Source organism: Macaca mulatta, chromosome 15 (genome assembly GCF_049350105.2).
Source record: "Macaca mulatta isolate MMU2019108-1 chromosome 15, T2T-MMU8v2.0, whole genome shotgun sequence".
Lineage (NCBI taxonomy): Eukaryota > Metazoa > Chordata > Mammalia > Primates > Cercopithecidae > Macaca > Macaca mulatta.
Genome location: NC_133420.1, coordinates 19,284,022 through 19,311,083, shown reverse-complemented (window position 1 = coordinate 19,311,083; position 27,062 = coordinate 19,284,022). Strand labels below are relative to the sequence as shown.

General features: G+C 53.2%; 2 protein-coding genes, 2 long non-coding RNA genes and 1 other non-coding gene across 11 annotated transcripts in view; 2 read left to right on the top strand and 3 right to left on the bottom strand.

Annotated features, from left to right (window-relative positions):
- Positions 1-27,062, top strand: part of CERCAM (cerebral endothelial cell adhesion molecule) — a 91,889-nt gene that overhangs the window by 19,907 nt on the left and 44,920 nt on the right. For 2 of the 5 annotated variants that reach the window (XM_077967721.1, XM_077967717.1), the window contains exon 1: positions 24,039-24,643. The exons of 2 other annotated variants lie outside the window; for them this stretch is intronic. The gene's annotated coding sequence lies outside the window, so the exon portion shown is untranslated. Of the gene's footprint in view, positions 1-24,038; positions 24,644-27,062 lie in introns of those variants that run through there. One more of the 5 variants, XM_077967718.1, reaches the window with a different exon arrangement.
- LOC144335093 (uncharacterized) lies at positions 1,735-3,302 on the bottom strand. Its single transcript, XR_013405534.1, has 2 exons — positions 3,058-3,302; positions 1,735-2,707 (listed from the first exon to the last, which is right to left on the bottom strand). It is a non-coding gene; the product is annotated as an uncharacterized LOC144335093 (long non-coding RNA).
- Positions 1,737-26,520, top strand: URM1 (ubiquitin related modifier 1). Of its 3 annotated transcripts, XR_013404657.1 has the most exons (6): positions 1,737-1,802; positions 8,383-8,453; positions 19,598-19,679; positions 21,049-21,097; positions 24,039-25,817; positions 25,918-26,520. XR_013404657.1 is itself a non-coding variant. In XM_015116635.3 (5 exons), exons 1-5 carry the CDS (start codon positions 1,768-1,770, stop codon positions 24,063-24,065), a joined length of 264 nt encoding a protein of 87 aa, XP_014972121.1. In that variant the 5' UTR covers positions 1,737-1,767; the 3' UTR covers positions 24,066-26,520.
- On the bottom strand, positions 23,820-25,311 carry LOC144335050 (uncharacterized). Its single transcript, XR_013405486.1, has 2 exons — positions 24,952-25,311; positions 23,820-24,244 (listed from the first exon to the last, which is right to left on the bottom strand). It is a non-coding gene; the product is annotated as an uncharacterized LOC144335050 (long non-coding RNA).
- On the bottom strand, positions 24,428-24,524 carry MIR219-2 (microRNA mir-219-2). The gene has a single exon (NR_032456.1). It is a non-coding gene; the product is annotated as a microRNA mir-219-2 (primary transcript).

Sequence of the window (27,062 nt, the reverse complement as noted above, 5' to 3'; positions counted from 1 at the left end):
GTAGAGACGGGGTTTCACCATGTTAGCCAGGATGGTCTCGATCTCCTGACCTCGTGATCCGCCCGTCTCGGCTGTCGCCCAGGCTGGAGTGCAGTGGCACGATCTCGGCTCACTGCAACCTCTGCTGCTTCCTGGGTTTGAGGGATTCTCCTGCCTCCGCCTCCGGAGTAGCTGGGATTACAGGAGACTGCCACCATGCCTGGCTAATTTTTGTATTTTTAGTAGAGACAAAGTTTCACCATGTTGGCTAGGCTGGTCTGGAACTCCTGACCTTGTGATCCGCCCGTCTCAGCCTCTCAAAGTGTTAGCATTACAGGCATGAGCCACCGTGCCTGGCCAACTTCATTCCATTTCTTCCCTGGGCTTTTTTTTTTTTTTTTTTTTTGTGAGACAGTCTCACTCTGTCACCAGGCTGGAGTGCAGTGGCTCGATGTCAGCTCACTGCAACCTTCACCTCCCGGGTTCAAGCAATTCTTCTGCCTCAGCCTCCCGAGTAGCTGGGATTACAGGTACGCGCCACCACATCCAGCTAATTTTTGAATTTTTTTAGTAAAGACAGGGTTTCACCACGTTGACCAGGATGGTCTTGATCTCTTGACCTCGTGATCCCCCCGCTTCAGCCTCCCAAAGTGCTGGGATTACAGGCCTGAGCTACCGCACCCGGCCTGCCCTGGGCTTTTGCAACTGGGCTCGTCTCTTTCCTTATTCCCCTCAAATCATCCTCCACATTGCAGCCAGAAATGATGTTTTAAAACACAATTCTAAAATGCCACTGTCTCCCAAAACCCTTCAGTAGTCTTCCACTGCTCCTAGAGACTGAAATGTTTACCTGCTTACAAGGCAGGGGTTGGCCCCTGCCCACCTTTGCAGTTCCATCTCTAGATGGATGAAAGGCTCCCTAACTTCCACTTTCCTCTCCGTTCCAGCATGTTCTCACTCAGAGCCTCTGGGCCTTTTGTCCTCCTCACTGGAATGCTCCTAGAGGTTTCTCTCCCCTCACAGCCACCTGGTTTACTCAGGCTTTAGAGCTCAGCAAGTCCAGTCTACTCCGTTTTCCTTTTGAAGTTCCTGTAACTTCGGTACCTTTTTTGAGGTTGTACATGTCTTAGTATTAGCATGCTTATTTGGTTACAGTTAGTCTCCCCGCTAGACTGTGAGTGCCTTAAAGGCAGGAACCTTGCCCATCTCCTTTACCACTAGCACCCATCAAAATGCCTGGCACAGGGAGGCAATGAACAGCTGTTGAACGAGTGATATCCAAATCGACAGCAAAGGAAGCGGCTGGATAGCGAGTCGTCCGCTCAGGAGAGATTCTGGGTCGGAAATAAAGATCTGGGAGTCACTTATAATTCAAACCAGACGAGCGGATGGGCTCGCCCAAGCGGTGTGTAGACTGAAGAGATTCTAACTCATGCAAGATAAGCAATTACGTGGCTCACAGTCACGTCGCAAAGATGCTGGGGGCTCTCCTCCGCCTGCTTGTGGTCCCGTACAAGGCGCTTCCCACCCTGGGTCTCTGAGCCCAGTCGGTGAAAGACGGAGGCAGATCGATTCACAGCCCCAACAGCGCCGAGGACCTTCCCCCGCCACCCCTTCCCCGAGTCCGCCACCCCTTTCCCTCCCCTCCCCTCGGTGACTTCCTCCAACAGCTGACGAAGCTGTGTCCCTGGGCACCGCCTCTTCCGTCCGCGGCGCCCGGAGACGCCCGGAAATTTGCGGGCGCGCCGGAAGTTGAGAGGAGTTTCCTGCGAGCTCGGCTTCCTCAACATGGCAGCGCCCTTGTCAGTGGAGGTGGAGTTCGGGTGAGTCACAGAGCTGGGGCACCATGGGGATAGATTGAAGTCGTCGGGCTCGGAATTCCTTTCCTTCTGCCATGGGGCCTGACACGGCCGAATCACTGGGTGTCCCAGTGCCCGCTGTGAGCTACGCCACCCGCCTAGGAGAGTCTGAGAGGCCAGTCTCCCTTAGCGATGAGGCCGCATGTCGGGAAATAGAGGCGCACATTGGGAGGGAGATGCTCTCTGTTTACCCCTTGGTGCCCTGTGCTCCGTCGGAGTCGAAGGTCGTGACTCTTAGCAGGCAGCCTCTCTATCTTCTTTTCCATTCCTGTGTCGGACCAATCCCATCTGTTTGGCATCCGCATCTGAACTCCTAGAACCAAGAAGGACCACCCCTCCACCCACTGATTTCATTCTTTGGGCAGCAGTTTCTTTTCACACAGTTATTAAGGTCTTGTTTCTCGTGGGATGTAGTGGCCAGGGCGGGACTTTTTTCTTTTTCTTTCCCAAGACTTGGGGATACTAAACAGACCCGAGCCTTCTTCAGGACAGTCAGTAAACTTCTGCAGAACTTGAGAGTGCCTTCTGCAGAACCTGAGTCAGGTGGCGATATGGGGACAAATAAGAAATCACACTGAAGGGAACTAACACGGACAGTATAGTATACACAAGACGAAAAATGGAGAAATTGGGACACACACCAATTACCGAAGAAACACAGAGCAGGGAGGAAGTCTACTCAAGGCACTATTTTGTGCTTCCTACAAACAGGTTTATCATATGGTTTCAAAGCTGAGAGAAACTGCAGAGTTTAGAGAGAAGGCAAAGAAACTGACACCTTGAAAGATGGGTGGTGTACTTTCTAGAATCACTTGAGAAGAGGGAATAGGTGTGTATGTGGGTGTGTGGGTAGATAAACAAGCCAAGGTCTATGTGAAAGGCAAAGTCTGGGATGGGAATCTAAAACCTCTGCCCAGTGCCTTTCTTCTCATTGGATGCCTCCCGTTTCTTTCATGTTTTCCCTTAATTGGGTAGTTCATTCACCAGCCATTTATTAAGTGCCTACCATGTGCCAGGCAGCAAGCCAGACACTGAGGATACAAAGATAAATAGAAGTCTGTCCGTGCCCTACAGCGTTCAGCATTTCTGCCCCTTAAAGGGGGGTAAGTCTCATGACTAAGTGCATTTTAATTGATATTGTCTGGCTGCTTGGATCCAATTAGAACTGTATTGGTCTGGAATCCTCACTGTTTTGACTCACTGACCCTTGGCCAGCTACACTTCCTGAAGCCTGGGATTCTAGGAGGATCCCTTCTTCCTTAATAGGCCTCAGCAGAGCTGGAAAGAGAGAAACCACAGGCTGCTATGTTAAGATTTATCTAGGCCAGGCATGGAGGCTCATGCCTGTAATCCCAGCACTTTGGGAGGCTGAGGCAGGAGGACTACTTGAGCCCAAGAATTCAAGACCAGCCTGGGCAACATGGGGAGACTTCATCTCTACCAAAAAAAAAAAAAAAAAAAAAAGATTTATCTATGGACAACTTGCCTTTCATTCTCATGTGTCAGACATGGTCTTTGTTTATCAAGAATGTCTCTGCCAGGTACTGTGCTAGCTCAGTGGGGAAGTCATGTGAGGAAGACCAGACCCTTGCTCTCCAGAGCTTACACACCAGCACAGTTGCCCTTTTTCTGACCCAATCATCTCTAACTTCAGTCTCCCTTACCTCCAAGATTGGAATAATGACCCCTGGCAAGGCAGGACAACATTCCTCCACCCACCTTCTGTCACCTCCTATCACAGCACAGCGTTCCATGAAAATTGCAGCTTCTCAGGAAGCAGGAATGCCCAACATGATGCTCAACCCAGGCTCCTCTCTTTGTCCTTGTGCTGATGCATGTTTTTGCCCTGACCTTTCTTTCATTTCCTATGTATCTTAGCAGACGTGATTCACCCTTTATCCAGAACTGGAGCAAATTTGCAAAGGTGAACACGCCCATCATTTTCTCCCTTTTGTCCCTTAGTGGCCCCACTCCCACTTCAGTCCTGGAAGGGTCTCCCTCCTGAGCAGATACAGTCCTTTTGGCCCCACTAGCTCCCCCAGAGACCCTCTGGAAGGCCCTTCACACCTTCCTTCTTGTCAGTGACCAGGTCTGCCACCCTTTGTCTTCCCCCTGAACTGTTCTCAGCAGAGCATTTTCTCAGGTCACGCAGGATTCAAAGTATGTAATACAGTTGTGTTTTGTGTCCCTGTGGTCCATGTTGTAAAGGCCCAGATGTGAAATTCTCTCTGTCCCACCCCTCTTCCTCCTTCCCAAGTTGGGGAGGTGTCGGCAAAAGGAGGGAATGTCATTGAAGTCAGAGAAGAACTGGGAGAAATGGGCATTTCCTTTCTTTTAGCAGATATTTGTTGAGTGTCTACTGTGTGCCAGGCCCTATTTTAGGCAGAGCTCGCAGCCCAGCAGGTGGAGAGGAAGTACATAAACAAAATATATATGTACATATATATGTATGTGTATATACAGAAGATTAAAAGATGAAGATACATTAGAAATGGTGAAGGTAGTTTTGAGAACATCTATACCTGTCACTGGTATCAACAAACACATCCACCAAGAATTGAGGGGTGGAAGGAAGATGGAGATATGTCAGTTGAGTTTGAATAGCAGATCTTATAAGAGAGTCTGGCCTTGGGTCTCTCCTGGGATAGAACAATCCCCTTGTCTGCCTCCCTGAATCACTCTTGAGGCTGGGCATGCACCTTCCCCCACTCCAGATGTGCTGACAGCAGAAATGCCAACCCCTCCCTTGAGGGCCAGTGAATTCAGCAGTGACAGGTCACTCTCTGAGTGAGACTGGTTCTCCCTTCATCCGCTTGTAAATGGAAAAACAGCCTCGGCCTCTGAGCCTGGCACCACCAGGTTTGGCCAGTCTTGGTTGTTTGCCTGAGTCCCAGTGCCTTCAGTTCCCATCCCTCTTCTCTGACCCCCAACTCCTGAGCCCCTTGCCTGTCACCCTCCCCCACCCCAGCTGCTGCATGTGCCAACCCCCACCCAGGAGAAAACGAGGCTCTTGGAAGGGGATAAATGGAGGCTCTGTGCGGGCTTGCAGCTGAAATGGCCCTGTGCGCGGCCACAGATGGGCCTCCTCTCCCCCTCCACATTTCTGCATCAACAAAGCGTGACCTTGTTTGGATGACAGTCGCCCCATGTTTTCCCCATGACAATGCTTGCCTTGCCTTTGCTTCCCAGTAGGCTGTCTCAGGACATCTCTGTTCCCTGAAATTGGGAAGGGTGGTGGGGTGGAGGACCTCGCATCCTTCAAAAGTCTGGTAAGGCCTTTTCAGTTAAGATCCACAAGAAGTCTGAGATGGGAATAGGGAGACCCAGAGGGAGAAGCAGCATGGGGCGCTGAAAGAGCCCTGGCGCTCATCTCAAAAGCCTCAGCTGCTGGACTTGGCTCCAGTCACCTCTGCAGTCCCCGCCTTCCCTTGTCCAGGTGCTGGGACACAGAAATGAACCAAACTCTGCCCTCAAGAGGCTTTCTGACCTTTGGGAAGTCCTGTTTTTTTTCTGACCAGTCTGCTGGTGCTAAGCAGGAATCACTTAGACTCAAATTATAATAGTTCAGCCCCTGCCTGTCTAACCTTGGACAATTTAGTTGCTTAACCTCTCTAGACTTGAGTCTACTTTTCTATCAAAGTGAGTTAATAATATCTACTTCCTCCCTTCTTCCCTGGGACTCCCTGAGGATGAAATGAGATGAGGAACATCTTATAAATGGTGAGGCGATGTGAACAGTTGTTGTTAGTTGATGCCAGGCCCTGTGGACTCTCTCAGCCTCCAGCACTGTGATGTGCCCACCTGGTCAGCAGCAGGTGGCATGGGCAGGAGCATTTCAAACCGTCATCTGGCCAGAGGAAACCCTTAGATGCACAGGATCTCCAGAGTGCCTCACAGTGGCTCCTCAACATTTTTCCATATGGAAAGACTGAAGCTTAAGATTGAGTCAAGGCCAGGCATGGTGGCTCAGGCCTATAATCCCAGCACTTTGGGAGGCCGAGGCAGAGGGATTGCTTGAGCCCAGGAGTTCAAGACCAGCCTGGGCAATATAGTGAGACCTCATCTCTGTTATAAAATATTTTTTAATTATTATTAGTTTTGAGACAGGGTCTCACTCTGTCGCCCAGGCTGGAGTACAGTGGCGTGACCTTGGCTAACTGCGCCTCAACCTCCCAGGCTCAAGTGATCCTCCCACCTCGGTCTCCCAAGTAGCTGGGGCTACAGGCTTGCACCACTATGCCCAGCTAATTTTTGTATTTTTTGTAGACACAAGGTGTTGCCATGTTGCCCAGGCTGCTCTTGAACTCCTTGACTTAAGCAATCCCCCCTCCCCTCTCAGCCTCCCAAAGTGCTAGGGTTATAGATGTGAGCCACTGTGTCTGGCCCCCAAATTATTTTAATAACAGGGAAAAAAGATGGAGTCACACATCTAAGGTCTCAACCTAGGGAGAGGTGGAGCCTGGGCTTCACACTGGGGCCAGCAGCTCCAAAGGCTGTGTTCTGCACCTGTGTGGTAAGCTGCCTCTCTAGAAGGCAGAGGAGTAAAAAGAAGAAAACAAGAGTCTGCAAATTTGGGTACTTTATTTTATTTTTTTAATAATTAGAGACAGAGCCAGGCATGATGAGTCACAACTCTAATCCCAGCACTTTGGGAGGATTGCTTGAGCCCAGGAGTTCAAGACCAGCCTGGACAACATAGGGAGACCCAGTCTCTACAAAAAATAAAAATGAAATTAGGCAGGTGTGGTGACACGTGCCTGTGGTCCCGGCTACTTGGGGACTGATGTGGGAGGTTCGCTTGAACCCAGGAGGTTGAGGTTGCAGTGAGCTGAGATCACGCTACTGCACACCAGCCTGGGTTGACAGTGAGACCTTGTCTCAAAAAATAAATAGTCCAGGCGCGGTGGCTCACACCTGTAATCCCAACACTTCGGGAGGCTGAGGCAGGTGGATCACGAGGTCAGGAGTTCAAGACCAGCCTGGCCACAATGGCAAAACCCCGTCTCCACTGAAAAAAAAAATACAAAAATTAACCAGGCGTGCTGGCACGTGCATGTAATCCCAGCTACTCTGGAAGCTGAAGCAGAAGATTGCCTAAACCCAGGAGGCAGAGGTTGCAGTGAGCCAAGATCGCAGCACTGCGCTCCAGCCTGGGCGACAGAGTGAGACTCTGTCTCAATAAATAAATAAATAAAATAAAATAATAAAATGAAAATAGGCCAGGCACAGTGGCTCATGCTTGTGATTTCAGCACTTTGGGAGGCCAAGGCAGGGAGATTACTTGAGCTCAGGAGTTCAAGACCAGCCTGAACAACATGGCGAAATCCCATCTCTACAAAAAGTACAAAATTAGCTGAGTGTGATGCCATGCACCTATAGTCCCAGCTGCTTGGGGGTCTGATGTGGGAGGATTGCTTTTAAGCCTAGGAGGTCAAGGCTGCAGTGAGCTGTGATTGTGCCACTACACTCCATGCTGGGTGACAAAGCAAGACCTTGTCTCAAAAATAAATAAATAGACAATTTGCCGGGCACCTAATAATAATAATAATAATAACGTAGAGACAAGGTCTTGCTATGTCACCGAGGCTTTGTTTCACTGAGGCTCATCTCAAACTCTGGGCCTCAAGCAGTCATCTCGCCTCAGCCTCCCACAGTGCTAGGGTTACAGGTGTGAGCCGCCACACCTAGCCGGTACTTGATTATTAGTAAAAATTATATCCTACTTTACCACATTAGAAGTCATATTTAGGAATTAGTCACTGGGTCTGGGCAGAGTGGCTTGTGCCTGTAATCCCAGTGCTTTGGGAGGCTGAAGTGGGAGGATTGCTTTAGGCCAGGAGTTTGAGATCAGCCTGGGTAACACAGCGAGACTCCATCTCTACAAAAAATTTAAAAATTAACCTGATATGGGCCGGGCTCAGTGGCTCATGCCTGTAATCCCAGCACTTTGAGAGGCCCAGGTGGGCGAATCACCTGAGGTCAAGAGTTTGAGACCAGCCTGGCCAACATGGTGAAACCCTCTCTCTAAAAATACAAAATTTAGCCGGGCATAGTGGCTCATGTCTGTAGTTCCAGCTACTCAGGAGGCTGAGGCACAAGAATCGCTTGAACCTGGGAGGCAGAGGTTGCTATGAGCTGAGATCACACCACTGCACTCCAACCTGGACAACAGAGTGAGACTAAACAAAGTGAAATATAAATATAAATATAAATATAAAAAGTAGCCTGATATGGTGGCATGCACCTGTAGTCCTAGCTATTTGGGAGGTTGAACAGGAAGGTCTCTTGAACCCAGGAATTCAAAGTTATAATGAGCTATGATTGCACTACTGCGTTCCAGCATAGGTGACAGAGTGAGACCCTGTCTCTAAGAAAGAAAGGGGAAAAAAAAGAATTGGTCACTGCACCCAAGGTGTTTCTGCACCTTAGTCTCTGCTTCTCTCGGGCTTCATTACCAGCCCTATCCTCAGTTTTCCATCTCTGCTACCTCTTCCTGTTTGCAGGAGCTCACCTAGCTGTCTTTTTCTCTGGTCCTCCTTTGCAGAGGTGGTGCGGAGCTCCTGTTTGACGGTATTAAGAAACATCAAGTCACTTTGCCTGGACAGGAGGAACCCTGTGAGTACTGGCTTTCTGAACCCCTCTCTTGGGGCCATTGAACAGGAGTTGGTCCATGGGGAACACTCAGCCTTGTTCAGGCCTGTGTTCTGTACCCGTGTGCTAAGCTGCCTCTCTAGCAGGCAGAGGAATAAAAAGAGTCTGCACGGCCGGGCCCAGTGGTTCACACCTGTAATCCCAGCACTTTGGGAGGCCAAGGTGGGCGGTGAGCACAAGGTTAGGAGTTCCAGATCAGCCTGGCCAACATGGTGAAATCCCGTCTCTATTAAAAATACAAAACTTGGCCAGGCGCGGTGGCTCACGCCTGTAATCCCAGCACTTTGGGAGGCCGAGACAGGCGGATCACGAGGTCAGGAGATCGAGACCATCCTGGCTAACACGGTGAAACCCCGTCTCTACTAAAAAATACAAAAAACTAGCTGGGCGAGGTGGCGAGCGCCTATAGTCCCAGCTACTCGGAAGGCTGAGGCAGGAGAAAGGCATGAACCCGGGAGGCGGAGCTTGCAGTGAGCTGAGATCCGGCCACTGCACTCCAGCCTGGGTGACAGAGCGAGACTCCGTCTCAAAAAAAAAACAAAAAAACAAAACTTAGCTGGGCATGGTGGTGTGTGCATGTAATCCCAGCTACTCAGGAGGCTGAGGCAGGAGAATTACTTGAACTGGAACCCGGGAGGCGGAGGCTGCAGTGAGCCGAGATCATGCCACTGTACTCTAGCCTGGACAACAAAGTGAGACTCCATCTCAAAAACAAACAAACAAAAAAAACCAAATGCTTGTTAATCTTTCTTGAACAAATATACACTGAGCACCTCCTATGCAGCAGACCATGTGGTCATCATTGTGGAGACAGACCTGAACAAGAGCCAGTCCCAGGCCAGGTGTGGAGGCTCAGTAATCCCAGCACTTTGCCGGGCTAAGGCGGGCGGATCACTTGAGACCAGGAGTTTGAGACCAGTCTGGCCAACGTGGCGAAACCCCATCTGTACTAGAAATACAAAAAATTAGCCAGGCATAGCGGTGCGTGCTTGTAATCCCAGCTACTCGGGGCTGGGGCAGGAGAATTACTTAAACCTGGGAGGCAGAGGTTTCAGTGAGCCGAGATCGCGCCACTGCCCTCCAGCCTGGGCGGCAGAGAAAGACTCTGTCACAAAAAAAAAAAAAAAGCCAGTCCCTGCCTTTAAATTGGGAGGTTTTAAAGAATTAACTTGCAGATCTTTGGCCGGGTAACTGTCAGGATAGCCTAGGGGCTACGGACCAGATACGGCAGGTGTTCAGATCTTTTGTAACCTTCGCAGTGGATTCTAGCAAGGGCTCAGGGATGGGATTCCAGTCTCCACCTGTGACTGAGATACTTCTGGGGAGAAGAGGGCATCATTTATATTAAGAGACAGGAAATGAGGTTCCTGGAGGTGGGCGGTAGAAAATGGTCAAGTCAGGCCGGGCATGGTGGCTCACACCTCTAATCCCAGCACTTTGGGAGGCTGAGGCAGGCGAATCACGAGGTCAGGAGATCAAGACCATGCTGGCTAACACGATGAAACCCCGTCTCTACTAAAAAATACAAAAAACTAGCCGGGCGAGGTGGCGGGCGCCTGTAGTCCCAGCTACTCGGGAGGCTGAGGCAGGAGAATGACGTGAACCCGAGAGACGGAGCTTGCAGTGAGCTGAGATCCGGCCACTGCACTCCAGCCTGGGCGACAGAGCAAGACTCCGTCTCAAAAAAAAAAAAGAAAAAGAAGAAAATAGGCCAGGCGCAGTGGCTCACGCCTGTAATCCCAACACTTTGGGAGGCTGAGGTAGGAGGATTACCTGAGCCCAGGAGTTCGAGACCAGCCTGAGTAACATGGCAAAACCTGGTCTCTACAGAAAAATAAAAAATTAGCCAGGCATAGTGGCATGCACCTCTGTTCCTAGCTGTTTTAGAGGCTGATGCTGAAGGATTGCTTGAGCCCAAGAGATCGAGACTACGGTGAGCTATGATCACACCACTGTTCTTCAGCCTGGGTGCCAGAGTGAGACCCTGTCTCAAAAAAAAAAAAAAAAAAAAAAAAAAAAATCAGAATATGTATGGGGAGAAAAAAAGAAAATGGCCAAGTGAGATTTGGCAGGATTCTTCTGGAACTGGATACACATCTGCCAGTAATCAATTATTATTGCTCAGATTCACTGGCTGTCACACCTTTCTGTCCCTCCCTCAGGTTGGAGAGCAGTGGCACAGGGTGGGGTCTGTCTGCCACACTTCGAGGCTGGGGGACACTTATTAAGGAGCAGGGCACTGCCCACATTGAGCTGGGAGGGGGTATGTGGCTGGGGTTTAGTGTCAGGATTGTGTGTGCCTGGTCAAGGAAGACATGGGGTGCTAAAGGTGACTGTTGCTTAGTTTGACAGATGGCCATGCAGCCTTGGGAGGGCACACGGTGCTCTCAGAAGAGGCTTCGGAAAGATTCGGTCTCAAAGACCTTGCCTGGAAGTTTATTAAAATATCGCAAGTTATTGTTTATTTCCTCTGGATTTTGTCTGACATGAAAACCCACAAATTTTCTTTTTTTTTTTTTTTTTTTTGAGATGGAGTCTCGCTCTGTCTCCTAGGCTGAAGTGCCATAGTGCAATCTCAGCGCACTGCAACCACCACCTCCTGGTTTCAAGCAATTCTCCCACCTCAGCCTCCCAAGTAGCTGGGATTACAGGCAGGCATCACCACACCTGGCTAATTTTTGTATGCTTTTTTGTTTTTTGAGACAGAGTCTTGCTCTGTCACCAGGCTGGAGTGCAGTGGTGTGATCTCAGCTCACTGCAACCACCACCTCCTGGTTTCAAGCAATTCTCCCACCTCAGCCTCCCAAGTAGCTGGGATTACAGGCAGGCACCACCACACCTGGCTAATTTTTGTATGCTTTTTTGTTTTTTGAGACAGAGTCTTGCTCTGTCACCAGGCTGGAGTGCAGTGGTGTGATCTCAGCTCACTGCAGCCTCCGCCTCCTGGGTTTAAGCAATTTCCCTGCCTCAGCCTCCCGAGTAGCTGGGACTACAGGCGCACGCCACCACGCCCAGCTAGTTTTTTGTATTTTAGCAGAGACAGGGTTTCACCATGTTGGCCAGGATGGTCTTGATCTCCTGACCTCGTGATCTGCCCGCCTCAGCCTCCCAAAGTGCTGGGACTACAGGCACGTGCCACTAGGCCTGGCCAATTTTTGTAAGTTTTAGTAGAGACAGGTTTCCACCATGTTGGCCCGGCTGGTCTCTAACTTCTGACCTCAAGTGACCCGCCCACCATAACCTCCTAAAGCGTTGGGATTACAGGCATGAACCATTGCCTGGCCCACAGATTCTCATAATTCAAGCCCCATTTCACTCATTCTTTGACTGAGTACTCAGCAGTGTCAGATACAGTAGAAAATACTTTATTTGATGGGCACAGTGGCCAGCACTTTGGGAAGCCAAGACAGGTGAGTCGCTTGAGCCCAGGAGTTTGAGACCAGCCTGGGCAACATGGTGAAAACCCGTCTCTACAAAAAATATGAAAATTAACTGAGTATGGTGGTGCATCCCAGTAGTCCCAGCTATTTGGGAGGCTGAGGTCAGAGGATGGCTTGAGCCCAGGATGTGGAGGTTGCAGTGAGCTAGTAGCGTGCCACTGCACTCCAGCCTGGGCAACAGACCTGAGGCTGTCAGACCCTGTCTCAAAATAAGAAAGTACTTTATGGCCGGGCGCGGTGGCTCAAGCCTGTAATCCCAGCTCTTTGGGAGGCTGAGACGGGCGGATCGCAAGGTCAGAAGATTGAGACCACCCATCTCAAAAAAAAAAAAAAAAGAAAGAAAGTACTTTATTCTTTCATGTAGCTGGCAAATCTATGTCTAGTGCCCTCTTTGTGCCATCACTGTACTAAGTTACTGGATATTCATTAGTGAGCAAAATAGATGTGGTCCTTGCCCTTATAGAGTTAGCAATGTAATGGGAATGGAGCCAGGGAATAAACAAGTAAACAAATGAATGTATAACTGCATCATTACAACTTTTAGTAATTGGCATGAGGAGAACAAAAGAGTACTGGGATGGGACTAATATGTGGTCACCAGAGGTCTCTTTAAGGAGGTAACATACCAAGGCTGGGTGCGGTGGCTCGCACCTGTAATCCCAGCAATTTGGGAAGCCAAGGTAGGCGGATCACTTGAGGTCTGGAGTTCGAGACCAGCCAGGCCAACATGATGAAACCCTTTCTCTACTAAAACTACAAAAATAGTTGGGCATGGTGGCAGGCACCTGTAATCCTAGCTACTCGGGAGGCTGAGGCAGGAGAATCGCTTGAACCCAGGGAGCGGAGGTTGCAGTGAGTTGAGACCACACCACTGCACTGCAGCCTGGGCAACAGGAGCAAAACTCCATCTCAAAAAGAAAAAAGGCCACCAGGCATGGTGGCTCACGCCTGTAATGCCAGCACTTTGGGAGGCTGAGGTGGTCAGATCACGAGGTCAAGAGATCGAGACCATCCTGGCCAACATGGTGAAACCCTGTCTCTACTAAAAATACAAAAAATTAGCTGGGTGTGGTGGCGGGCACCTGTAGTCCCAGCTACTCAGGAGGCTGAGGCAGGAGAATCGCTTGAACCCTGGAGGTGGAGGTTGCAGTGAGCCGAGATCACGCCGCTGCACTCCAGCCTGGGGGACAGAGCAAGACTCCATCTCAAAAACAAAAAAACAAAACAAATAAAAGGTAGAAACCAAAATTTAGAAAAGTTAGGGGTCTCACCCCAAGTCATAGTTATTTAAATAGCAGAGCTGGGATTCAGAACTAGCTTTCAGGCCACTGAATTTCAGAGTCCTGGCACTTTGCCACTAACCCCATCACCATCTAGCCCAAGAGGCTCCCTGAATCACTCTAACATCTTTTTTTTTTTTTTTGGAGACAGAGTCTCGCTCTGTCGCCCAGGCTGGAGTGCAGTGACGCAAACTTGGCTCACTGTAAGCTCCACCTCCTGGGTTCACACCATTCTCCTGCCTCAGCCTCCTAAGTAGCTGGGACTACAGGCGCCTGCCACCACACCGGCTAATTTTTTGTATTTTTAGTAGAGACGGGGTTTCACCATGTTAGCCAGGATGGTCTCAATCTCCTGACCTTGTGATCTGCCTGCCTCAGCCTCCCAAAGCGCTGGGATTACAGGCGTGAGCCACTGCGCCCGGCCCCACTCTAACATCTTATATTTTCCAATTTTTACACTTTCCTTAATTTATTCATGAGTTCAACAGCTACTTATTTCAACTTTCATGATAACCTCAAGAGATAAAAGAGACCCCTAAAAGAGAAGGAGGGACCCAAGGCCTGTCCAGAGTTACCCAAGTAGGGAGGCTGGGCTGGGACTCAGATTTTCTTATCCCTCATCTTCCAGGCACTGTTCAGGGAACAGGCAGGGGCCTATCCCCACTCTGGGAAGAAAGGAGGGGAGTGGGAGGGAAGGCACAGTGGCCCACTTAGTCTTTGGTCCCTTGGCTGTGAGTCCCTACACCTGGTTCCTGTTGTGCCCAGAGGCATGGGTCACACAGCAGACCCAGGGTAACCTAGGTTGGTGACCTAGGTCACCAACAGAGCTGGTTAGCAGCTGCCAGGCCTCACCCTGGCACATGTGAGCCCAGCTGGGGGTCAGGGGCCTGGTGCTGCTAGGAGAGTCTTACCCTTCCCCCAAGTCCGTGCCCAGATATGTCATCTGGCAGCCTTCCCAGCCTAGGGGCTGCCACTTGGCCAAGCGAGTCTTGGTGGTTCCAGCAGAAATAATAGCAGCCGTAAGATTTCGGAATGTGACAAGCCTCACAAACTAGGGAACTCGTGGCTCCTAGGCCAGGGGAGAGCTTCCAAGCCAGTCAGTTTGGGAGAAGTGATGAGCAAAAGGCCTGAGGGAGTGAGACTGCGAGAGAGGAAGCCTGGCCCGCGCCGTTGCTCTTCACTTATGCCTGCCAGCCTCTTTCTTCCCCATCTGTTAGATGGGAGGTCGGGCTCGTTTTGTACATTACTGAGCTGGTTGTCTCTTTGACATCTATAAGAAGAGTTTCTTCAAGATCCAAGTATACACAATTCTGAGAAGCAGAGTGTGCTGACCCAGTAAGAAGCTATGTGAGACGAGGGATGTCTTAACAGCCATCTTGCTGAAACGGGCCAGCCAGGCACCCACCAGCTTAGGGTACTGCGGCTGTGAGAGTTGGTCTCTATGACTCAAGCATCCCTTTGACCCAAGGCCCCCTGCCCAGGCCCCAAGAGTAGACTTGGCCGCCTCACCTTTCCCTGCCTGTCTTCCTTCCCCTGCCCTGCCATTGTGCCCCCTCCGCCTGTTCCACTTGCGTTAAAGGGTGGCTGGTGAGGGAGGGTAGGAGCTGCAGGAGCTCCTGGGTGCTTTAAACTGCTTAGCATGCATTTCACAGCCTCTCTGGGGCCAGCTGTTCCTTTCTCTGCTCTCAGGGCCTGTTTGCTGATCCCCTCTCCACCTCCCTCCTCCCCACACCCCTCCCAGTCCCTGTGCAAAATTGCTTTTGAAAAGATCCACTTTCTGCTTAATTAAACAATGAGGAGGTCCCCTCGCACATCTGTAAACCTCCTTCTGCGGCCAGTTTAGCCCACAAACTGCTCCATTCTTACCCCCATTCACTTGTAAATGGCCCCTCTGATGTTCCCTCCACCCCCTCTCCTCTGTTACTCCCCCCTTGCCAGCTCTTTCTTTTCCCTTTTCAACTGAGGCCTGGGGTGGGCTCCCCGAAGAGCTCGACTTGGAGCCTGGTGGACTTGGTGGGGACAGAGGCGGTTTAACCTGTGGAAGAGAAGACTTAGGGGATCCTTTCTTCCATATCTGAAGGGCCATCCTGGGGAAGAGGGGGTACATTTGTTGGCATGGTCCCCGTGGACCATTCAGGCCCAGTGGGTGGGAATGACAGGAAGACAGATTTCTGCTTGGGAGAAAAGAGCTCTTAACAATCAGGGCCGCTGCACAGAGGGGCTGACCTCCTGTCCCTGGAGGTGTTCAAAGAGAGGCTGGATGAGGGTCAGTATCAGAGACGACTTTGAGGTTGTTCCCTTTCAGTCCCGCGAGGCTGAGGCTGACACCTTTTGGGGCTCTCCCACAGTGGGCAGTCAGTGTCCCCCAGAGTAGGACAAGTCCACTGGGGCGAGGGATTCTGGTGGAGCTTGCGTCGGTGCTCTCCACAATGGGTATCCTCCCTTTGGCAGCAGCCTTTAGAAGGTACTGGAGCCCAGAGGATGAGGAATCTGAAGTCACTGTGGGCTTACAGCTCAGAGCAGCCATCTGTTGAGCGTGTCCTGTGTATGTGACACTGCCAGGCCTGCCATGGGCGTTGTGCCTTACGTAATCCTCAGCAGCTCTTGGCATTTGGATTATTATCCCTGCTTGTCAGAGGATGACCCTGAGGCAGCAAGGTGAAGTGATTTCCCAGCCAAGGCCGTTGAGCACACAGCACAGGTCCTCTGGCTGTAGACTCAGAACTCAACCACTCCATCATAGAGCAGCAGCTCTCATCACCTGCTCTGTCCCCAATGGGCAGGCCAGGTGCCAAGGCATCCTGCACTGGAAACCTTGTGTTAGGTGCCCGTCTCCCTCCTCTGGTGCCGTGTGCCCAGGGGCAGCCTGGCTGCCAGCACCTCTAGCCTCAGAGTGTCATTCCTTCCACATGGGTTGTCCTGGGAGCATTAGCCAACCCCAACATCTTGTGGGTTCAAACATCTAAAATAGAAGGAAGGTCAGTATCTAGGACCCCTCACTACTCTCCCAGTCCCCTTATTCCCTTTCCAGCTTCTGATGGGAAGATACTGGATGCCACAGAAAACCCCAGCCAGTCCCAGCACTATCTGATTCATGGTTGGTTCTGCCCTGCCCTCTAAAGCTGGGGTGCCAGACCACTGGGCAGAGTGTGCAGAAACCCAGAGAGTGCGAGGGGTGTAGGTTCTTCCTCTGGATCCTAGAGTAATTACAGCATTGATATGCAGGTTACAGTGCTGAGAGATTTCTATATATCGTCTTATTTTATCCCCCACAATGACCCTATGAGACAATGTTAACATTCCCATTTTACAAAAAAAGGAAGCTGAGGCCGTTTTACAAAAAAAGGAAGCTGAGGCTCCAAGAATTCCTTACCCAAGGTCATAGAACTAGGAAGTGATGGAGTCCAGCTCAAAACCAGGCCTGTCTGACTCCAGGGTCCATGGTTTTAATCTCTTTCTCCCTCCCGCCTTCCCTCCCTACCTCCCCAGTTGTCCACTCAAGTAATGGTAATGGTAGTGCCATACGTTTGAGCTGGATTGTGATTCGAGTGTCACATCAGAGACACATGGAAGCACAGGCCTGGGCAGTGGGTCCTGGTTCCCAGGAAGCACATACCTAGGAGATACCGCCGAGGTTCACTAAGAGGGAGAGGCCCCTACGAGAGCAGGCCCGTTCTCAAGGCCTGGCCCCATCTCCTGCTGAGCTTCTTACCTTCTCCGTTCTGCTAACTTCAACCTGCCCATTCCATCCTGCCCCAGCCTTCCCATGTGTTATCCTTCTGCCCAGAATGCTCCCCACCCCACTCATCCTTCAGACCTGAGCTTCACTGTTTAACATCCTCAGCCAGGCCTTTCCTGATCCCAGATGAAGGAGATAGCATGTGTCACAACTAATTAATATGGTCTGTCTCCCCTGCTGGCCTCTAGCTCCATGAGGGTAGGGAGCTCTGTGTCCCTCTTGCCCACTACCATCTCGCTAGCACCTTGCACATAGTAGCTGCTCAATAAATATTTGTCTCCTGAGTGATCACATGGGATTCCAGGAGGGAGACCGCCCCTAGTAGGAGAGGGAAGACAAGAGGACACAGAGTGGGAAGGTGAAAGTGAGAGTCTCCAGCCCCCATCTATCCCAGAGTCATCCATCCCCAAGCTACCAGCCCCTGACTCTGCTTAACCCTTCCTCCTCCCCTGGGCGCCTTTGGAAGCCGACCATCTGGCTTGGAGGCTATTTGCATATTGTCTGTGCCTCAGCAAGCCTAGCAAGATGTCCCTGGGGGTGTGTTTCAGGCCAGGCCGAGTGGCCCTTGCATCCTGCGAAGGGAGCCATGAGTTCCCCCTCTCCCCACCCCCAAATCCAGGCATGGGGGAACAATACGGGTGGTGATGCGGTAGCCTCACCATGGTAACAGGCTATCAAAAATGTGGGCAGGCCTGGGTGGGGGGTGGGCAGAAGAGGGAGGGAGTGACCTCAGCAAATAGGAGCATCATGATAAATGAGCCAGCACCGGGCAGCAGACTTATCCCCCAGCTCATCCCTCTGGGACTCCATGCTGGTGCCATCGTTCAGATGACCCCACCATGACCACTAGCCCTTCCCCCACCCCCAGGCCTATCCAGAGTGGAGCAGAAGCACCTTCCCTTTGGAGGGAGCCAGGACTGTCTCCTAATTGAGTCCGGGTTCCACGCAGGCCAGGCACTGCCTAGACCCTCTCGCCGTCTCCACACACACAGGCACACCCCCGCCCGCCTGGGCTGGCTGATGGATGTGTCAGACCCCGGTGGCTCTATCGAGCGGCCACAAGATGTATGGGTTGGCGGCCCACCAGACAGTGCCAAGATGGAGGCCAAGGGGATTCAGAGCCAAGGGGAAACCTCTGAAACCCAGACCTCAGGGAGGAACCCAGCCAGGAGTCCAAGTGGGCTGCAGCTCGTTGGAGGCAGCCTTCTCCCCATCCCATGCCTACTCCAGAGACCATGAAGACTCCGGTCTGCTTTGTTTAAAAGGAGACATTAAAATGGAAAGGCGGCAGCCTCAGTCCATGGACACTTTGCCCATGGCCCTGTGCTCTGCTGGCATACGAGCCAGGCAAGTTGGCACTGAGCAAAGTGGACCATCCAGGCTGCAGGCCTGTCAGAGCGAGGGTGGCACGCATGCCAGCCAGTGTGCCTTAACTCCCTGCCCAAGGCTGGGGCTGTGTGTGTGTGCGCCACGCTGCGGGCCCGGACGGGGCAAGGCAAAGTCTCCCTGAGTCCTAGCAGCCTCTCCCTCGCCTACACTCCAGGACTCTGGACTCCAGGCAGGAAAACCAAGGCCCCACCTGGGCCTTCTCCAGCTTAGCCCTGAGCTTTGTCTCAGGCATTAGTCCAGGACAGCAGACCCCTCTGGACACTGACTCAGGATGGGGGTGGTTAACCCCAACCCCTCTGCTGGCTTCCCAGAAGCAAGTTGTCTCCCTAGGACCTTTATCCTCAAGTTGTCTAAGGGAATGAGAAGAAACTCCGCAGCCTCAGGAGAATGGCCCTGTTTCAGGGGCAGACAGTTGAGGACCATAGGCTTCGAGATGTTTATAGAACCACATTCCTGTGTGCTGTGGCTCGATACTGCTGCCCCTAGGAAAGGAGAGGTGACCCTGGAGACAGGTGACTCTGAGCCTCCACATGACATACAGAGAGACTGGTGGCTCTCCTAGAACCACAGGGAGGCAGATCTCAGTGTTAGCTGAGCAGGAGAGGCCCCTGTCACCCGAATCTCTGGCCACCGCTGGCGTGGAGGGCTCTGGAAGCGTGGGGTGGTGGCAGGGGAGTAGAGCGGGGATTTGTCAGCATCCCTGGCTGGTGAATGATCCTTTTCTCTCTCTGCCGGAGGAAATTAACTGATGTTATCAGCTCAGCAATTGTTTTTTTCCCCTCACAAAGGGAAATATATGCAGACCCCTCCAAGAGCAAAGCCGAAGCCTTCCCATCTGGGACTGGCTGGAGAGAGAAAGGTGGAGGGGGCTCTTCAGAGTCCTCTCAGAAGTCCAGCCATGGCAGTTGGAGACTGGCTTCCAGGACTCGTGGTTAGGGGCTTGTCTCCTAACCCTTTAGATGCGACAGTCCTCCCGCCATCTGCCTGGAATCCCTCCACTCTAGGTAAATCCCATTGCCTCTTCTCCAGGACTTCAGCAGTGCCATGTGCAGCTGTCTCTGAAGATCCACCTGGCAAGTCACCGGCCTGTCCTAACCTGTTTCCTCACCTTTGGAATGAACAAGTTCATGGGCCATCACAGCCTGGTCTAAAAAAAGCCCTCTAAACCCCATGTGTATTTCCGTCTGGGCCAGGCAAGGCTCTGGGGGGACAGGTGTCATTTGAGTTTGACAAGAGTTTGTTCTGTGCATTCCTCTCCAGGGGACATCCGGAACCTGCTCGTCTGGATCAAGAAGAATTTGCTAAAAGAGCGGCCAGAGTTATTCATCCAGGGAGACAGCGTGTGAGTCCCATTCCTCCCTTCCCTGAAGAGGGTGGAGGGAGGGACGGATATCTGAGCCCCCACCCTCGGGTTCAGTCCTGGCCTTCTCTGAATCCGGTTCTCCCCTTCCTCCTCCTTGACTCCTCCAGAAAATAGTCTGAGATCTATTTTCAGTTTTCTTGTTCCTAAAACCAAACTCTTGAGGATTTTTTAAATCCCAGATGAAAGGAGCCTGGTGAATTTCTCAGAAAACTTGGATTCTGCCCTCTGGTTGCCACAGACTTGCTGTGGGACCTTAGACGACTTACTTCACTTCTCTGGGCCTCAGTTACTCTCTACACAGAAAGTGCTGAGGAAAAAAATGTAGCTAGTACAACTGAAGAGCTAAATATTGTATTTTATTTCATTGTAATTTAAAGAGCCACATGTGGCTAGTAGATTACCATACGGTGCAGCACAGGTCTAGAATTCCAAGGAGTCACTGACTCTGTGCATGCACACACCCATGCACACGCACACACACTCACTGGGGACACCCCATAGAAGCCCAGAGCAGTCTCCTTGGAAAGGACCAGGTTCCAGTTGCCAAGAAGTTACTTCTAAAACAAGGCCAGTCCCCCTTGTGAAAGGTGGCCGGTGCAGTTGTGAGGCTCGCTTATTTGCCTCGAAGCATAGGTCACTGTGAGGTCCTAGGGGATCAGCCTTCCTTCAGGTCATGGTCCAGTGGTCCTGGAGGCCACCTCTAAGGCCAGCAGCGCTCCTTGGGCCATTACCAGTGGGAGCCAGGCTAAGTTGCCTGACCAAATGCTGACCTACGCTGCCTTATGCCAGGCAGGACTGCACATGAACATTGCCATGTGGCATGGCAACTGATTCAGAAGAGGCAAAACAGCCTTCTCTCCAGGATGTGCATGCAGAGACCTAAAAAAAGCTGAAGTTCTTTTCCAGGGCTAATGAGAGTAAGGTTAGACCTCTGGAAAAGTCCCACTAATGATTACTGTGACAGTGTGGCAAGAACTCCACACATACCAGCTGATTTCGTTTTCGTGTAGGCCTTGTGGGACAGACACTATCACTTATCCCATTTTCAGATGAGGAACCTGATACTCAGAAACAAAATGACCTGCCCACGGTCTGGGTGGTGGTGCTGGCTGGCATTTGCACCCATTTTTCCATCTGGCTACAAAGACCATGCATGACTGTCTGACCTGGTTTCCTTCACACTCAGACCAGCCTCCCCTTCCTGGGAGATCTTTAGCCAGACCCCAGGAGGAAGGCTCCCCAGCACACTCTCCTGCTCTCCTGCAGCCCAAAGCTCTCAGCCTCTCTTCCTCTGTGCTACTGCCTCCTGCTTCTCACTCCCTGCTACTCACCACTATCTTTCCCACAGGCGGCCAGGAATTCTGGTGCTGATTAACGATGCCGACTGGGAGCTACTGGTCAGTACCTCGGGTGACATCCCTCCCCCAGCCCTTGCCCTTGCTGCTTCAGTGGGAAAGCCTTGGGCCTCTCTCAGGCACATATAGAGTGGCTGGGTAATCCTCTGCCCCACTCCAGCCCCACACTGAGGCTGCTGGAGTCTCTCACTCCAGGTGAGGAAGGGATGGGTAGCTGGGGACGTGGGAGCAGCCCTCCATCCTGAAGATTTGCAGGTTGAGGTATAGGATACCCATTTTTCTGGTACAGTCTGTCTCTTCCAGAGCAGCCAGTCCTCAGCCCCTGCTCTCCCAACTCCTGGGGTGGAACTGGGAAGGTAGCCCTGAGGGTCTCCCACTCCCCTCTGTCCCGCACCAGGGTGAGCTGGACTATCAGCTTCAGGACCAGGACAGCGTCCTCTTCATCTCCACTCTGCACGGCGGCTGAGGGCCCTTCTCTGGGCCTGGGCACCCTTAGAGGGGAGAACGAAGCAATCAGACATCCCCTTGGGCCCTGCTTCCAGGTCTCCCTGTCCCCCTTGCCTGTCTTCTTCCCTGCTCTGTCCCCCAAGCTCCCTCCAGGCAGGGAAAAGAGGCCAGGTGCTAAAAATGAGCCTTTCTCAAGCACGTGAGCAGGGGAAGGCAGACAGGCACCAGAGCCCAGCACTCCCTTTTCCAGCAGCTGTGATGGGGGAGGGTGCCCCTCTGGTTTGTCAAGAGTGGAAGGAGGCTCTGTGGCCAGGTGACCTGGCTGCCTTCCACTCCTTGTACCTCAGTCTAAACATGGAGTGGCCGCTGACAAGGTGCTCCAGCCCCAGAGCCAGCATCTTCATGGGGAAGATGAATGGACCTGAGTAGCTGAAGGAAGGCCCCTCCCTACCCAAAGATTGGAGGCTTCTCAGCCTCAATTTCCCTGTCTGGACAGCTGAGGGCTCTGCCTGTCCCCCACTGCTATCAGTATGGAACCCCAGCTGGGGTCCCCTATTCAGTGCTGACTCCCCCCAGCCAGCAGCTGCTCCTCCAGCCACACCCCTCCTTCTGCTCCCCCCACCCCTAGCCCTTGACCCTGGCTGGCCTACCCCCCTCCACAGGCCACCAGATGGGCTCCTGAGACCCTCCCCAGGCTGCTTACAGCTCATTCTGCTGGGGGTAGAGATGAGGGGAGGGAGTAAGTTAAACCTTGGAGTAGCAAGTAGAAGCCTGGGGGGGATCTGTGTGCCTCAGTTTCCTCCTCAACAACTGAATATTTATAGTGGCTGAAAACTGGGGAGATACCTGATGGTGCAGATGTCCATTTTCTCTCCCTTCCCACCTCCTGCAGGAAGCAGGAGGGGGCAGGCCGCACCTGGTAGGCAGAGTGGTTTGCTCCCCCTCCCCTTCCCTTCTGGAAGTCTTGGGGCCTCAGTGCTTGCAACAGCCGGCCTTGTGCAAATAAAAGACTAGGTTGTTTACTAGCCTTGCTTGGAGCTTCATCCTTGGAAACAGGTGGCACCTCATATCCCCCCAGCCATGGTCTGTGATACAACCTCTCCATCCTCAGCCTAGAGCCTCAGAGCTACCCTTCACCCTTCACCCAAAAGAGGGGTGGGGGTGAACACTCAGACAATCTGAGACAGGGTAGTCTAATAGAGCCATCTGGAGAAGGGGGTGGCAGAGTCAGTCTGTGCTGACCAGTCTGCGTCCCAGGACGCATCCCCACCCGTCTGTCCAAGGCTTTGTCCCACCAGCTGCAGCCAGCAGCCTCAGAACCCAGAATGGGGGTGGCATAGATAAGACTGCTGAGCCCCCTTTCTGTGGTCTTTCCTTCCCATGACCTGGAGAAAAGAGCTTTGTTTGCTGGAGGGAGACCCCCAAAAAGAATTAGGGTGCTAACATCCCATCAAAAGCGTCATCCCACCCAAAATAGTGCTTTTCATTCTATGTCAGTAATTTAAAGTGAAATTTCTCACCTCTCACCCTGTGGAGATGGAAGTGGCAAAAGGTTGTCCCAGCAGTGTTGGGGGACGGGGTGTATACATCATTCTTTAGGGGATGGATGACCTGCTGGCTGGTGGGCTTTTCTCCAGCACTACTGCAGGTAGAAGCCCTCTGGGCTTGTGTGGAGTGGGAGCAGCCCTGTTGGGACTATGGGGAGGAGCTGGTCTGGGTGCAAATTAAGGCTAGTGTTGGGGTCTGAGTGCTGTCCAGAAAGGCTGTGTGACCAGCCCTCACTAGTTCCTGAGGTCAGGGTCTCCATGTTAGGGAACAAAGCAGGAGACTTGGAACAGCCCCTACCGCTGCACTTTCAGAAGGTCAGCCTGTCCCATTCTTGTAACCTGGAGGTCCCTCCCTGTCTCCACCCCACTGAGCTGCAGGAGCAGCGCATCAGTGCACCTGATTGGAACACCCCAGATTGCAGGTCCTGGAAACTGGGCGCTAGGATCCGTTTCTCTGGCTGCAAAGAGTGGGAGGCCTGATGTGGGATATCCCTTCTCCCACCACACCCCAATTAATGCTGAAGAGTAGGGCAGGAGGAGGTGCTGGGAAAACCGGGTTTTTTGGCACATGGGGGTGCAAGCACTGTGGTTGAAATTGGCCATGGCCAAGGCACTCCAGACGATTTCAGGTCATTTTTAGCCCCAGGCTGGAAAGGGGTCAGGGGACAGGTGACCTGGGCTCAGCCAGCCCCCAGCAGCTCCCAACCACCCCTCTCCCAAGCAACTCCTGGTCCCTGCTTTTGAGGAAATAAACAAATAAAACCCCGCTATCTCCGAAGATTTTTCTTTAATGAAAAGGATTCGTTTTTCCAAGTTCTATTTCCAAAGCCAAGGCGATTGCCGGGCTGGAGCGCATCGTTGGCGACGCTTGCCCGTCGGACCCTGGCAGCGGCTGGAGGAGGCTCAGCCTCTCGGTCCGTCCGGAGGGCTTGCGGGAGGGGTTGGTTGGTTTGGGATTTAGGGGTTGATTGAGGATTTGTTTTGTTTAGGTAGAGAGTATTGGGGTGATAAGTTAGAACAACTGCGAAACGAGTTAGCGGGCGCATTCGGCCGGCCTCTTTCACCCCCGACTTCCTGCGGCTTGGGCTGAGGGCGGACCACGTTCGGCCCCGCCGCTGCGTGCAGGCTTCGTTCCGGCCGAAATTTGAAAGGAGGAAAAACGACGCGATCGACTGGAGGACCCTGCCGGCCGGTACTGGTCACCCGCAGAGGAGAAGGAAGAAGGACGAGGATGCGGATGGCGGCGCTGGTGGCAGGGACCGGCGTCCCTGTGCGCGCGGGCTGGGACCGCGATCCTCGCCCTGGGGCCAGCCAGCCGCCGCCCCGAGAGGTCTCGCCCGCGCTGAGCTCCGTCCCTGCGGCCCCCGCCCCTGTTGCGCCCGGAGCTCAGCCACAGATGTCCAGCCACAATTCTCGGTTGGCCGCAGACTCGTACAAGAATTGCGTTTGGACAATCAGTGGCGAAGCCCCTGAGTTCAGGGCCCTGGTCTCCTGCGGGGTTCCGCTTCGCTCCTAAAAAGCGCCAGACCAGGACATCTCGGAGCTGCGCGTCGGACCACCTCGCAGGCGCTCAGCAGCGGCTGCCCATCTGGCGGTAAGGTGGACTAGCAAGCACGCGGATCCTGACCCTGTGCGGGGATCCCCATCGCCCCTGGCGTGGCTCCTTCGATCGCGGCCCGGAGTCCCCAGAGTGGCCCGCGTTGGGTCTCAGCGCCGCCCCAGGTCGAGGGGGAATCTCCTCTGTCAGGCCTGGGGAACCCCGACTCCCCTCTCCCTGCCCCCAGCCTGGACTCTCCGGGAATCCGGAAGGCAGGACCCCCAGGCCGGGTCGCGTTTCCGAGCCCGGGGTCCAGGTTGCTGGATTCGTGGGTCCCCCGCCCCCGCCCAGCCCCGCGCACGCACCGGCTCGGGCGCTCTCCGCTTTCCTGTGGCTGAGTCGCGGCCGGGGCGCCTGCGGTGGCGGTGGCGGCAGTGGCCCGGGCGGCGGAGAGTGCTGGAATGCGCCGCCGGGTCACCTGCAGCGCCCGGGGAGCCGGACTGGGAGCCGGCGGGCTGCCGAGGCGCAGGGCTGAACCCGAGCGGGCGCCTCTGGCGGCTCGGGGCCGGGGCGGGCTTTTAGTGGGCCGCTCCAACAATACGGGCCTGGCGCGGAGAAAGGGGCTCGGCTGCAATTGGTACTGGATTTGAATAACGCCACGGGGCCATCAATGGTCATTGTGTCGGCGGGTAATGAATCTCCGCTGTCTCTCGGGCTGGCCAGGCAGCTGCAACCTGCGCTCAGGCAGCTCTTAAAGACATAGCGTGCCCCTCCCCGGGGGCCGCCTCCCCCTCTGCACCGGCCGGACCCCTCGTCCTCCCACCCCCACTCGGCGCCCTCAACTCCCGATGCCCCGCCTGCTCCCTCGGCCTGACCCCTTTGCCCATCGCCCCCTCCCTTCTCCTGGGCCAGGCACCAGCATCCCGGCCCTGCTCTCCCCTGGACCTGACTCAGGCCCCGGCCTTGGCTGAGCAATCCAAGAGCACCCAGGGCACCCCATAGTCTTTTACGGCCCATCCCTTGTCTCCCAGCTGCATGGAAACCAAAGGCCTCTGGAGCCCCCCTCCCTAGGACCCTGCCCAGGGGCTTTCACTGGAGGGTGAAGGGGAACAGCCTGGAAGTCAGAGGGTCACCCCCTGAGAAGACCACGCTGAAGGATAAAGGAGAAGGGGGTACAGTCCCCACCCCTGGGCTGAGGATGCCATCCCTGGAGACCACACCCCACCCGGGAGCTGGAGCCTACCCCCTCCCCCCACCAAGGACCAGAGCTTGATTCCCAGGCTCCAGCAGGCTCCTGGATACCTCGGGGCTAGCAGCAGGGGTGGGGGGAGGGGAGCAGGTGGGTGTGAGAGGGGCGTGGAATCTGTGAATGCTTGTCTTGTCACTGTCTCTTCCATTGGGCAGTCCACCCATCCAGGAGAGCAGGGGCTCTGTCCAAGGTCTAATGCACCCCCAGCCCCACCCCCGGCCTGGTGTGGCAGAGAAGGTTCTCAGTCTACTGGGTAGATACATAGCCAGTTTCTCACCCCTAAAGCCCAGCCTGTCTTTCCCAATGAACCTCACACCCTAAAGCCGGAGTGTGTGGTCATTTTTCCCATACAGCCTGCCTTCCATTCACCCCAGGGTTCTCCAAGCACCCAAAATACCCTTGCCTCTGTCCTGGCACACCAAGCTGCCTTGCTTTGAAATGCTCTCCTGTCCTCACAATCTCTGGGTGGCCTTGCCACGTGCCTGGCTGAATTGTGAATATCGGTTTGTCTGAGTCTCCTCCCTAGGACAGGAAATGGGTCCTACGGATCTTTGTGCCTCCAGGGCCTAGTCCAGTGCCCTCCCCCCAACCAATCATTAAATATCTGTGGGTGGTTGCACCATGCCCGGTGACTTCAAAATGAGTCACATAGACTTCTTGGAGTTTCTTATAAAAGTTGAAAGAATGTTGCTTGTGGGGAGTAATTCTTGCAGCCCGGGTTTTACAGGGAGGGAGCCCTGCTGACCAGATTCCAACTCCTGGGAATGCTCCATTTGGTAATAATAACAGCAAAGATTGTGTATTGTGTGCCAAGCACTAAGCTCTTTGAAGGTAGTAGCTCACTGATTCCTTACAATAAGCCTGGAAAGTAAGTGCTGTTATCAGCTCCATTTCACAGATGAAGAAACTGCAGAGCCATCCTTCCTTAGGCTCCTGCCTGGGGCTTCCAGCTGGAGAGGGAGGGGGAGAATTCTGGAGGTCAGAGGGTCACCCCCTGAGAAGACCATGCTGGAGGATAAGGGAGAAGGCATGCAGCCCCAATCCCCAACCTCCAGAGACCGCACCCACTAGGGATCTAGAAACCCAGAGCTGTGGAACTTATTGCACACTCTAGTTTCCCAGACTTTATTTAGCAGGTACAGAGGAGATGGATGTAAATGCACACTTAAAACGACAGGATCCAGGAGACACTCTGTGTCACCTTATAACATTATAATCCAGTCCCAG